The sequence below is a fragment of the Sparus aurata genome, chromosome 7 (genome assembly GCF_900880675.1).
Source record: "Sparus aurata chromosome 7, fSpaAur1.1, whole genome shotgun sequence".
In the NCBI taxonomy this organism is placed as follows: Eukaryota; Metazoa; Chordata; class Actinopteri; order Spariformes; family Sparidae; genus Sparus; species Sparus aurata.
Window position 1 is genome coordinate 23,457,406 of NC_044193.1, and position 13,908 is coordinate 23,471,313.

The 13,908-nt window shown below is 42.8% G+C and overlaps 1 protein-coding gene across 2 annotated transcripts in view; it reads right to left on the reverse strand.

The window, feature by feature from the left end:
• prkar2aa (protein kinase, cAMP-dependent, regulatory, type II, alpha A) overlaps window positions 1-10,772 on the reverse strand; it is a 44,425-nt gene extending 33,653 nt beyond the window's left edge. Inside the window, exons 1-2 of one of the 2 annotated variants that reach the window (XM_030422891.1) lie at window positions 10,078-10,772; window positions 8,919-9,198 (exon numbers count right to left, since the gene is read on the reverse strand). In XM_030422891.1, coding sequence (XP_030278751.1) covers window positions 8,919-9,165 — 247 coding nt within the window. In that variant the 5' untranslated portion in view covers window positions 9,166-9,198; window positions 10,078-10,772. Of the gene's footprint in view, window positions 1-8,918; window positions 9,203-10,077 lie in introns of both variants that reach the window. The other variant, XM_030422890.1, reaches the window with a different exon arrangement.
• Window positions 10,773-13,908: the final 3,136 nt, after the last annotated feature.

A 13,908-nucleotide genomic window follows, 5' to 3' on the forward strand; every position in this document is an offset into this window, starting at 1 on the left:
TTTCTATCCCATGCCCTTCTCTTCACCCCCTCTGTACTCCCACTTCTCTCCTGAGAGAAGCATCAATACATGGGCATCACTTCCAGTAGCAGTGTTGTTTCAGCCCAATGTTAGTTTTTTAGCTGCTATCTGGCCGACTGAGGAATTTGCATCTTTGTGGTCTTGTCTCCTGTAAGTAATGCACTAATTAAATTGGCAATGGAGTGAAAATACTGAAAAACTGACAATAAAAGTCTTTGTTGTATCTGAATAAATGCTGACTTCAATAACTGTTCAAATCTGTAATGAATGATAAGTTGAAATCCAGTTTAAAATAATGGATTTTCAGATTAATTTAAATGATTAATTCATTTTTTTAACACCCTGTCTCTCTCTCTAAAGAACAACTTCCACTGTGACCATTCCTACACCCTCCTACCCCCGACCCCCACCCATAAATGCCCCTCTCTTATTTTTACTCCCTCCTCTCTCTGTACATAGTGGATCAGGGGTCAGTTGAGGTCCATGGCCACTGAGTGTTTCTCTTTAAACATCACCCACTTGTACAGGGCTTTGATGCGAATCGCTTTGCTGCCTCTTGTTACAGTAAAAGTTACTGTTTTCCATCTAAATGTAGTCTAAAGCATGGTTCTCCTCAGATATTTCACACTATTATCCCTCACATTTTTCTCAAAATAATTTCACTCCCACATATGACCGGTAATGCTTTTTTCATTGGATTTTTAAATTTTGCCTCCATGAATGGGACATGTGGCTTTTATCCCGTGTCGCTGTTGTTTCTTACTAGCAATGCAGTCTGAGGTGAGAGGTACTAATAATGGCTTGTAAATTCACAATAAGAAAAAGTGACAAAGGACACGCAACACACCCTCGCTAAATATAGATGACTCGGAGTAGGAGGTTATCACATTTACATAAACATTGTGGGTTATGTTCACTTCATTCATACCTCCATCTAGTACCATCATATGTAGTACATCAGCTAAGGCTTTAGGTAGACCCGATGGGTCAGTGGGGGAAACACCACGTTTTACAGAGACAGTGTGTGTTAAAGGAAGGGGGGCATGTGAACTCTTAACAGGGGCAGCGGATGAGGATGTACAGCCACAGGCTAAATGCCTGCCGACCCCCTCTATTTCCTAAGTTTTCTGCAGTGCTACAAAAGATGGCTTGTGAACAGAGAATTGGGGGATACCAAAGATTAATGATGTGTAATGGTAAATGCAAGCAGTCCAGGTTGTACTACAGTCACAGGATTTATCCTTTTTGTTCTTCGTTCATTGGCTCAGAAATGTGTGCGTATATTTGTTTTTCCTTTCTTTCAGTTTTGTCTGTTTGTACTCTTGCAAAAGAGGAGCAGATTGCCACTATGGCATTCTAATAGAATGAAGAAATACACTGCCCTGTTTATGTCCTTTTGTCAAGCACAAAAATGTCTTAGTGGATGCGCAGACATGTCGCCTTACATGGAGATTAGATAAAGACAGCTACAAGTTGACACAGACTTTCAATGCTTTTTTTCCTCCTAATCTGAAAGCGTGTCTCTGTAATGTGAACTGTGGCCTAAGAATTGATTGACACTGCACTGTTTAAGGTTGTTTTTACCTCATCTCCAGTATCTAGGTTGCTCAACATAGTGTGTCTGTAACAATTACTATTAATGTTTTCTAACATGCTCCCTATGATAATAAAAAAAATAAAGACACAGAAAGGGATACCAAACAAATATTTCGAAGAGTCGTGTACCAAAATATGCTGACAGAAAGAAGGAGAAGTATAAAAATACAGAAAAAGAACAAAAGGGAGGTGGAGAAAGAGGTACACACAGAGAAGCAGAGATACAGCTACAGAGGGATTGAACAAAGAGACACAACAGATAAGAAAGGCAATGTAGGATGACAGCAGGTAGGCAGGGAAGTTGACAAACCAGCAGACTGGCTTTCAAAGGAATGACACAAAAACAAACAGAAAAATAAGACAATTAAATAGAGAGGTTGATCAACAGGTAGATAAAAACAGACTTATAGGTACATGAATCAGAGGAAAAAATTTAAGGAAAAGAAACACACACAAAGCAGGAGAGAGTATGTTCAGCACATAGACATACATGTTAGACAGTTAACTGGGCAAGGAGCCAAAATAAGTACACGCGGAGAGAAAGAAAGACAAGACCTGGAGGGATAAGTCGGGGAGACAGACAGGTACCGTATTAAAAAACAGTCAGAAAGCCAGACTGACTGGCATGAGCCATCTGAGGGCTTTTCCACTTAGCGCTGTCAGTCAGCCAGTGCAGCAGGTCTCTGTAGGGATGCTAGGCTGCATTAGATTTGCCTGCAGGCTAAAAGCACACTGGACACACACACTGCAGCCTGCTAATCAGGTCACCTGTTGCACAACACTGCGCTGAGACCTGCCACATGCGCACACACGCACACACACACACACCTATCCAGATATACAAATGTACACACTCAGTGAGGGGGCATCTGTGCACGCATGCACTCCCTCTCCCTTTTAATCGCTCATACAACCGTGAACACACACACATATATACACACACACAGGCAAACACCCTGCAGGCTAATGAACATGGACATTGCTGCTCTGCTTATTGTGCTAATTATGAGCACCTATAAGGGCTCAGTGTAATGTCTATTTACCACGCACACACAGACAACTGAAAAGAAAATGTCACAAAGCAAGATTTGTTAAAAACCGTTAAAAAAAGTAGAAACCAAAGAACATATGTGTGAATTAGACGATAATAGGATACAAAGAGAAACAGATTGGGAAAGAGAATAGTACACAACAAAACCTTTCTATGTATGTTAGGCTTGACATGGTAATTAGAGTTACTGGGGTTAAAGGGTGTTTAATCAATACTAACTTGGATGACGGACACTACAATAACAAACTGAATGTGTTTACTCAATGTAGGACAATCAGCAGGATAGTCGCAGCAAAGAGTAGCAGGAGTCACTTATCAGGTGACGAGTGTAAGGAGAGGCAACTGACATGATGGTGGAGTATTTCTTGTCAAAGCGCATATATGGGTAATATTTTGGTTATTCATTTCAGGGAAAAGTAGTTGGTTATCTTACTGAGAAGTTGGAGGTGTAAAGCCTGTCGTAATGTGAAGCTGCAGCAGCAGTTTGCATTAGTGGTTCATTTTAACTGGTCGTGAGCATCTTTCCAAAAAAAAAATAAAAATTAATTAAAAAAATAAAAACCCTGGTGTACTGGTTACACTTTAGTTGTCACGAGTTTATTAGCCAGTGGGAAAATGTTATTACCACAGCAACCCTAATGTATGTTATGACAGTCAAGAGTTACTTTATCTACAAAACACACAGCCTAATCATTAACTACAACAGAGAGAGAGCGGCAGAACAGTGGGGGGTGAAGGGAGGGGCAGAGAGAGGGAGTCAGGGTGACAACGAAGAGATTATAGAGTGAGGAATATCAAACAGGCAGGATTTCAACACATTATGTGTGATCATGCTCCGAGCCACTCTGACCCCTGGCTTAACAACAACCAAACATGCAAGGAATATTTATCTGCTACAGACACGTTGTGGTCTGTATACATGGACGTGTTCACACCGTCGATCAACGTACAGGGTGGGTGGATTTGATGTTGATGTCACCACTTCCGATTTGATCAAATAAATATTTCAGTACAGTAAAACCACATCTTCGTTAGTATGTAAAACCACATACAGAGACCAAGGGTACAAAAGAAGTTTACTTGAAAGAAGGGCACTGAAAAAATTAATGAACACTGATGCACATTTATGCAAGGATTTAAACATACTCAATAACATTTCAGACATTTTAAATCTTCTCCATAACTTGCACACAGACAACCTGTGTAGTAAGTTTCCCTTGTATCATGGCCTATCATTTTCATGGTTACAGTTCACCAAGCTATGGGTCATCTGTCCATTTAAACTGAATGTTTAAAACCAACAGTTGAACTACTAGGAGTGTAAAGATTCACCGACTACATCGATACGCGGACCCCTGTATCGATATTAATTTACCATTAACTGGTTCATGGCCTAATTTTAAAGTTACGTATTGGTTGACGGAAGCTTTGCTGCTAATTCTGCAGTGCGTTTGGAAGAGATTTGGATTTTATAAGAAGGAGGGACATTTGGACAAAAGTCTGGCCATATGTAAGGTCGTAGAACAGCTATTAATATAGCAGTAGCACAACAAATCTGAAAACTCACCTAGTGAGACAGCATGGAGAAAACTACACGGGCGACGAGGAGTCTGTGGATGCTAACATTAGTAACGTTAGAGCTAGCACAAGCAAGAACACGCAAGATAACGACATGGCTTTTAAAGACTTTTTCCAGCCACTACTTAGCCACAACTCGGCGAGGTCCAAGGTAATCATGGCATCATAGCCCGTTTTATTGCGAAGGACTTAAGACCTTACAGTGTGGTTGAGAGTGATGGCTTTTGAGACATGGTAGGGTAAGCAATGCCACTTTTATAGAATTGCTTATTTTAATTTATAATGGAAAATAAATGTCTAAGTTAAACAAATGTTAAGAACTGTATCATATTGCATTGTATCGAATCGCACCAAATCGTTCCGTTATTTGAAAATGTATCGTCGCTGAATCGTATCATAGCCCATGTAAATAGATGCATATTGAATCGTCTTATGAGGGAGAGATGCACACCCCTATGAACTACACTCAAAAATGAACACAGATGTCGGAAAATTTGCAGTTGCTGCTGTAAGAGTGCTGCTGCAATGAAAAGGAAACACTTTGCAGGCTTCTCTTGATGTTATGTGTCTTCCCAAGACCTTCGCTTTCAAATTAACGGTGCTTACAAAATGATCAACACAACACACATAGGTAGGATTTTAAAATACTAGTTGGTTGCTTTTCAGGAAGTAGAATTATTTCCGCAAACAGATTACATCATTTTGGAGGTAAATCTTTGATAGTTAGCAGAAATTCCCCATTCTCCTGTGGTAAAAACCATGCTGTCAGGGATGAGTAAGAGCTGAGCTTTAAGTCTGTTATGTATCCAGGTGACTCGTCATCTAGCTACTAAGCTTTGTCATGTTCTGTTCAGAGTTAGCGAGAGCAGGTTTTTTCCCCCCCCCATCCTTTCTCCTCCCTCAATTACTTTGTCATATAGCCTCTGCGTTATCCCTGCTGTCTTCCCTATAAAAACACATTTAGATTCACGTCTATTATCATCCCTGGAACTCATCTGTGCCTCCATCTATCTTTTAATGAAAAGCCCCACTCATTTCAGTCACAGAGGCATCCATTCATCCCCTCCTGTTTTTTGTGTGAACAGCCAGACACTAGCCCAGCCAGCTTGAAGGAGGGGAAAAAGTATGCACATATTAGGACACATATTTGGATTGAACATCTTTTGCATAAAACCCATTCTTTCATTTATCTACCACAGCCCTTTTTAACTCAAGTGAATGCTGGGTAAAATGTCACCTGGAATCAACAGGTTAGTTAGGTTTTTTAAAAAAAGAAAGACCACAGGTGATCCTGAACTACACTTGTTTTTTTCTAGCAGAGCCTATACATTAGCCACTGAGTCAACTCTTATGCAAAATACAGCAGCTCTGATTCAAATGTATACCATTTCATAACTGAAGCTCAGCGTTGACACAAAGGGTTACTTAAAAATCTTTGGCCCAACATCACTAGACATAATGGAGGTACAACAGTTTGTATTCAAAACAATATCTGCCTTTGTTAAGCAGCTTAGACCTGTCCACTGATCCTACTGTGGACTTAGGCACTAAGAGTTTGGAAAACAAGGCATGTAAAACAGAACGTCATGTTTTAGGAGTACACTGTTTTGTCCATGGGAATACATTGGTGGCTATCTAACTCATTTGCATTTTAGGCGTTAAGCCGGAACACTCATACACAGCCATTTCCTGCAGCACAAATAAAAGGTTAAGAGCACACTGGTGAATCACTGTAACTGTAAGTAGCCTAATAAAAGACGATAACCAGAGTGTCGGGAGTTTACGACAGATGAATACAACAGATCATGTTCATGTTACACAACTGGCATTTCACCTTGAAGCTTTTCCAAACTATACTACCATATTCAATCTTGATCATTAGTCCAATAAACAACTTCTCCCATGCAGAGTCATAGCCTCTCACCGCAATATTATATTTCACAATGGCCATATTTCTTAACACAGCGATCAAAAGCAGAAATTAGTCATCGGCCTACTTATTATGATACTGTGTTTTAATGTGCTTCGTGTTGGGGGGGGGGAGGTAATGACTTGTACTGAATGCTGAATTATTTGTATTATTAATCTTGCCCAAAGAATTTTAACACAATATGTTCTATTTCAACCTAAAAACTAAACTTTTTTCCTTTACAGGCTTGTGAACAATACAGATCTGAGAGCAGAGCTATGATAACATCTAACACAGGCCCTCAGTTGGACTCAAACCTGGGAAGTTGTGATAACATGGTCAGTGTCTTGAGACCCTAGGCCACCAGAAAACCCCATAAAACTGGAATGATCTGGAACTTCGTCCAAGTACTGTGTGACTGTAATGTCTGTGGACTGTTCAGTGTTGAGGGGTTGAAACTAAGAACGCCAGGCTGTGTGTGTGTCACTTATGGAAATAACTAATAATATCCATCCCTGTTTTGCAATCCCGAGTTAAGAGTTATTTTGAGGTGTTTTCTTCACAAGACCAAACAGTTCTGGAGCATGTGCTGTTGAACTAGTAACACTATGGTACCCTTTATACCTATGAGGCTACAACAGTGGTCAGGCAAGAGCACATGATGCCTTTCATTATACAGGCCTTTTTTTGTTCTCCTCAAAAATAATGTCCCCTGGAGGTTGCGTACACAAGCCTAGCTGTTTATCCTACTTTCATGGATGTCATGTGTGTGACCCACAGCATCCAGCCAGCTTATCCCTGGAGCACAACAGTTTCAGCTCCCTGTACTTTATTGCTACCTTGGAAGAGGTGTGGAAAATGCTCAACAACGGATCGCTAATCAGAATGTACTAGGAAGAATCGCTTCATGCCGTCACCAGGCTGGAATTTGAACGGGCGTGAAATCAAGACATAACACTGTTTGCCTTCGCAAGTGTGCATGTACACATACACTCACAGACACAACATGTACATGCACACGCACAAGCACGCACACACTGCTCCCTCAGCTGAGGTCACAGCTGTTTGACAGCAGCCAAACCCCACTTGTGTGAGCATAGAAACAGAAACTGTAATCCCTCTTTTACCCTGAGCCAGCTTGTACCAATCTACAAGGTTGGCCAATATTGCTTTCAGCAGGGATGAGCATGTGCATATGGGGCATGATAAATATGGTTAACCTACAAATTAAACACGAGTGAAACTTGAACTAAACTTTAAATTAGAAGTTGTATCCAAGTTGCAGGAAACAATTCTGATGGATTCCAAATTTCACATTGCTGACGCAGACCTAGATGTGACACTCACACAACAACGCTTAAGCATTGCCAATTATACAGATGGACAGACAAAGTTATACTTTAGACCAGGGTTCTCCCCAGAAATTCTTAGTATAGTGGCGCACCGTCTGTCCGGGGGGGGGGGGGGGGGGGGGGGGGGGGGGGGGGGGGGGGGTGCGCGACCGCTCGTCAATGTCAGTCCGGGGGGGGGGGGACGGGACCGCTCGTCAACGTCAGTCCGGGGGGGGGGGGGACACGGACGTACGGACAGCCGGTCATCAACTCCGTCAGCCGGGGGACGGACGGACGCTCATCGCGGTCAGCCGGGAGCTCCTAGCCGTCAACCGGGGGACGGGGGACGGCGGACGGACGGACGGACGGACGCTCGACACTGTCACGCGCGGAGTATAGCGGCGCTGACCGAGCGGTAGAGCGGCGCAGCGCCGCTGTTCCACCTTCTGGGGAGAACCCTGTTTAGACTGTGTTAATTTCACATTTCCACAAGCAAAACGCGTTATGAAATTTTATCATTACTTTTTTTTTAAAATGTGACTGGCCGTTAATTCTAAAAAGGTAGACGTAAGATAGTTTCACTGATCATCCACAGCAGATCATTACAATGGATAAACTCATTGACAAAACACAGAACCCCCATTCATAAGGTAACAGCCCCTGGCTCCACAGCACGCTGATGTGATCTAGGCCACGCTGCTCTCTGCAGCTCAGTACAGAGTAGAGAGCAGCTTACATCTTCCACCAGTCATTTTGAAGACAGGAGAGTGCTGTGAAATGGCATGGCAGCGCTTCTGTAGAACCATGATAAGTAAAGGTAGAAAGTAAAAGTTATACAGTCATGAACCCTTACATTTAAAAATGTATATCTACTGTTGTTAAGACAAATGCATTTTATCATATTTTTACTTACTTAACTTTGATTGTTGTGTGTGCAATCCGATTTCAGTTTTCCTACTCAAAGTGGAATACCTGAGTAGTCAGGAATAATTTCCCTTCATGATGTAATATATTTCCACAGTTTCAGAAACAATTTGATTGGAAAGCTAAATTTAACAAAATGACACCTTTTAGGCCTTGAAACTTTACACACATTTTTAGATGCTGGCAGCCAGATAGATAATGAGAATGGAGAAGACCTAGATTACATGATTGGCAGATGAGGGCTGCCTCGCTGAACTGTCTGCTCAATGGGATTTTCTGGATGCAAATGTGTGTATGTAAATATAGCAGACCTCGCACACTTAAAAGAAACCCGTCTCTATAGGAATCGGTGAAATATATTCTGACTACATCAGGCTCCAACCCCTTTTTCTTTACTTTCCCTCTTTCACCATCCAGCCGCCTCACACAAACACACTCTTTCATCCTCGCTCACAGAGACATGTCCAACGCAACAGCTGACAACCACAATAATAAAACATGGACTTACGCTCAAAGTCAGAATCGTCATCTTCATCATCCTCTCCGTTAGACTCTGTTTGCATCGGCTCCCCATCGAACATCACTCCTTTCCCCGTCTTGCCACAGGCACCGGCTCCATCCTGACTTCTGGTGTCCCGCAAACGGGTGAAGTACTGTACTGCAAAATCCACCAGGTCTGACGGCCTTTGTCGCAGCACCTCCACAGTGTAGCCCTGCAGCAGTTCTGTCAAGCCCACCGGTATCTCAATACTCATGGCTGTGCGTGGCTCAGTGGCGGCTTTTGCTATCTATCTACAGAAGGAGAGAAAATAAGTCAGAATTTGTGTGGGTACAGAGTCATATTTGTGTACTCAGGACTGCCTAATTGTTGCTTTGAACAGCTGACTTTGACTTTTACTATGGCAGTATGCTGTGTGCAGCCTGAGAATGTTAAGTGACTGATGACAGCTCTGCATGGCAACTGAAAAATACTGAGAGTGAAGAAATAACCATCAGGTCTGACAGCTGAGCAGACACTACACTGCCATTTATAAGCAAGGGAGTGTAATGTCGTACATGAAGTGTTGCTGTGACATTGTCACTGAGCGGCCACTTAATCTAGGGTTGAGCCAGGGAACACACAGTTCCCGCAGCTGCACCAAACAGATATGAGCCCAACATTTGCTATGGGGGGAACAGATAACCAGCGACATTCACAGGGTTCCGTAATAGTACTGCTGGGCATCGCCAGAAACTGAACTGTTAACTTGGCTTGGTGGCCGGCTTGGACTAGCTAGCAAAGCAGCTAATTAGCCATTACTCATGACAGCCGGTTAAGTGTACTGTTCAATGTACGTATTGACGAGCTGACTACTTAACTAAAGTTGTTTAACTTGGCTCATAAGGACTGGCTGCAGCAAACGTGCACAGGCTGCGAATCAAGTGCAGTCTCACTTTCAACCCATCAGGCATTAGCTCTCTTGCTAGCTAGTGTGCCACCTTCAAGGAAGCATTTACCGTTAGCTTACGCTATAGTATGGCGCACAGGCTGTAGGAGCTAGCGTTAAGCCACAGATGAAGCTAAGTGGCTGTCTGGATAAACGGTGCCATGCAAGCACAGCAAGTTGTACAGGACCAGTAAGCCGTTTGGCAAGCTAACTTAATGTTACCAACTGTGTGTCACTTACGTGAAATTCAGTCTCCCCGGCTACACTAGCCAGTCCCCTCCTTCTCGGTGTCTTCCTTGTTCGCTCTTATTTCGCCTCTTCTTTTTAGCCAGTCTCTTTGCCAGTGTAGCGACCGTATCCCTCCACAGAAAGACACTTGTCCGCCGTTAAAGCCAACAATCGCACGTTGGCGTCACCTAGCTAACGTCTGGTGGGCTATTTTAGCTTGCCAGCCAGCTGTACAGCGATGCTGGCTAAGTTGAGAGGGAAAAGCACTCGACTTCACCGCTGCAGCTTCTTACGACGTCCACGCACTTGCCGAGGGTGGGACTTGCTGTGGCAGGAGGGAGAGGTGGCTAGCTGGCAGGCTAACTGGCTGACTTGCTAACTACTTGTTAGCAACTGCCCGTTTCTTTTGGCAACTGCCTAGCGACTCCACTCTCCTCAAGACACAAGTAATGCAGCTGCTGCAGCCAAGGTGACAGATCCTAAGCTCCGCGCTTACAGCGTTGCGCCACACTGCCGTTAAGTACAACCCGAAGTGCTGGGGGAAACCCCTTATTTAACGCTATTCCTGAAGTATGATTGCGAATTGCAACCGGAGAAGCCTGTAAAAATGAACAGAAAAACACGCATCCACCCTCCCGGCGAGGCACTCCACAGCTTTACACGCACGAATGGATCTCTAAGATCAAGCGAGCTGAGGAGGCGTGGTTAGTCAGTGAGCAGAGAGCGTTTGACATTGATTGACAGAAAGAGTGCCGAATCAGAAAATAAGTATGATGATACTCCAGCCAATCGGATATGGTAATGCAAATATAGGCGGGATCAAAGGCAGAACCACATTTGCAAAGCTCAAATAGGACCACACCCACAGAAGTGGCCTTGGTAGAGATATCTAGAAACATGGGATCAGTAAGGAGAAAAAGACATGTTCACATGCATTGATCTATAACAGCTGTGAGAGTTTTTGTTAGCTAAAATATTTTCTAGAATGGGTTCAGAGTATTTGCATTTGTGTTGCAATTAGTGGGATCTCTCCTCGAAAGTGCACCTGTGACGTGATAGGGAAAAGGAAAACAGTCATGTATTGCTGATATCTTAAAGCAAATTGGTAAACTTTGCACTTTGACCATAGGAAGGAATCAGCAGATGAGCACATTCAGTGGAAGACTCCTCTCACTCAGATGAGATGAGATTCATTCCTGCCTGTGTTCATTAAACTCTATAACGCCTCCCTAAGAGAGTCAGACAACCCCCCTTCTGTAACCTGACTCAAGCAAAAATAAGGACAATAATTTTTTTGTTTGCACTCTTTGCACATTATTTAAACTGTACATTTGAGCTATAAATATATATATATATATATATATTCATTTATTTATATTTTGTTCTTAATATATGTTGCTTGTCTAATATATGTTGTTTGTATTTCTGGAGTGTGTAAGAAAAATAATTTCCCCCTGGGATTATTAAAGTATTTCTGATTCTGATTCTGATTCTGGAAAAAATCACTCTAGCTCAACGTTGTGTTATTGTTTTATTACATACTTACTGAAATTACGGACTTACAACACATAGTGATCAGGCACCTTAAACAGAATGAGAACAAGGAGCAGAAAACACGTTGTATAAAGCCTTCAGAGGAAGCTGTATGTATATCTCATAAAATGCCTGTGATGTTACTCATTGACTAAGTTGCATTGTGGGTAACGTAGGTGCGATTATCCACAACGTCTGTTGGACTTGTTATGGGCAGTTTATAAACAGATGATCAAAACTGATACAGCAGAACCAGAGATATCCACCCATTCTACTTCCTTTTCAAAAGCTGGTGCTCACATCACCTGCCATGCAGCTCTATGCAATAGTGCATTTGTGTAACAGTGGTGGAGTTACCCTTTAAGCGTAAAAAGACTTAACACCTTAGGTTTCCTTCTGGCTTAGTGCCATTCCTTGCAATCATCACACAGTCACTCTGTGCCCCGACTTGCCATCCATCCATCACGCTTCTCCCACTTTGTTCAGACAGGACAGCACGCTCTGCTCTCATCCCCTGAGTTTATATATCAAATCTTCATGCAGCCTTCAAAATCAAATTTCATCTGAGTGAATTCATCAGTCTGTTTTTCTTTCTATTTCTGTACACACCGCGTCAGCACATCACTACTGATGATTCCTGTTTCCCCTCCCCTCTTCCTGTTCTTGTTAACTTTGTTTGAGTCCGGGCCCACAGTCAGTTTTCCCCCCGGCCGGAACAACACAGTCGAAGTGGAGAAGGGTCACTAAGGTTGCAGCTATAGGTACCTTTTCTGACAGGTTTGCTAAGCACCTACAGAGTCCATGTAGCATCTCTCCTCTTGCATTTCCATTCCTCAGCTGTCACAGAGGTAAAGCCGTTGCCATGGCCACAGGGAGCCCGGATTTAATTCCTCAAACCTGTTCCTGATTGGCTTAGATCTTTGGTTCCAACAAACACAGAAGAAAAACAAGCCTCCAGGCTCCCTCTACTGGGAGAATACACTTCAGAAATAATGCACTCTTGTAAACATAAAGATTTTTACAGAGTTTGTAACCACTTCCAAACTGTGCCCTTTACAAAAATGAATCAAACGCCTCGAATAAACCACATCATCAGTTTGACATTTCTCAATTTCACAGGGTAGATGATGGAGGTTGATGTCAATTAGCTTGTGAACTTTACTGTTCCGCCTTGACTAATCGTGAATAATCACCGCTGTATGTGATGTGTGCGACTTGGCCTGAAATAACACTCATGTCTGTGTGGGCCACCCCGTGGGAGTGCTTTTTGAAGGATAATTTCCCTCCACTCCACAGTGGCAGTACATTCTTGACTGAAAGTGACAGAAGAATATTCACATTTACAGTTGAGACTGTGGTTTTGGCTTTCCTAGAAGTGCCATCCTTTGGGAGTTGCTGCTGCTAATGTGGTTCCAGCAAACTCCAAAACTGTTTCAAGGAGAGTGGCTAGCCTACATTTTCTGAGAGAGGGGGGAGAGAAAATGGGGCAGAGAAAAACGAAAGCGAGGGAGACAGAGATAGAGTGAAAGGACACCATGATTAAACAGTGTGTAATGCGTGAGTTTTAGTATCTAAAACCTTCCAACATCTCCGTCCTGGACTGCTGTCGCACAGCCAGTTTTCGCTTCAGGTGTTATCAGGTGTTGACATGAGGATGAACAAGGAGGAGGAGGATGAGAGAAGAGAGACTGGCTGAGAGAGTGATGATGAATACTGTGACATATGCCTGCAGTGATGTGGGTCACCTGGCTTGTGAGGCTTGCTGCGTTTCAATGTTACTGCCTCATCTGTGCAGTCAAAAAAAAAAACCAGCAATGACTCAGGAAGTCATCTTTAATGATACAACTGTTTAATTCCTTCAGATACAACTGAAAAAGAGCGCTCAGATTGAGATCAATGACGGAGGAAAACACCACAAAATCAGCGCTTTCAAAACTACATCCAGGGCTGAAAACGTGCTGGTGGTGAGAGAGTAAAGTAATATTTTGATAACTGGACCTCACAGTTCGGACCAGAATAAAACCAGGATTTTTTAATGTCCTTAGATTAAAACGAGTCTTGGAAAACCAAATAAATAACCCTGTGAGAAGAACTGGAAAATCTCTGTGTTTGTAATCAGTAGCTGGGTCCTTGTTTCATTCATGCCCAATGTATGTGAGCACCCATCTGCAAACACTACATTCATACAACGCAGGCTGTCCTGAAGGGATTTTGTGATGCAATTCCACCACCTACTGGCTGATGGGTGCTCTCCAGCTCGACCGAGTAATGTATATCCAGCATCATTCTTCAGTTGTACATAAAACACCA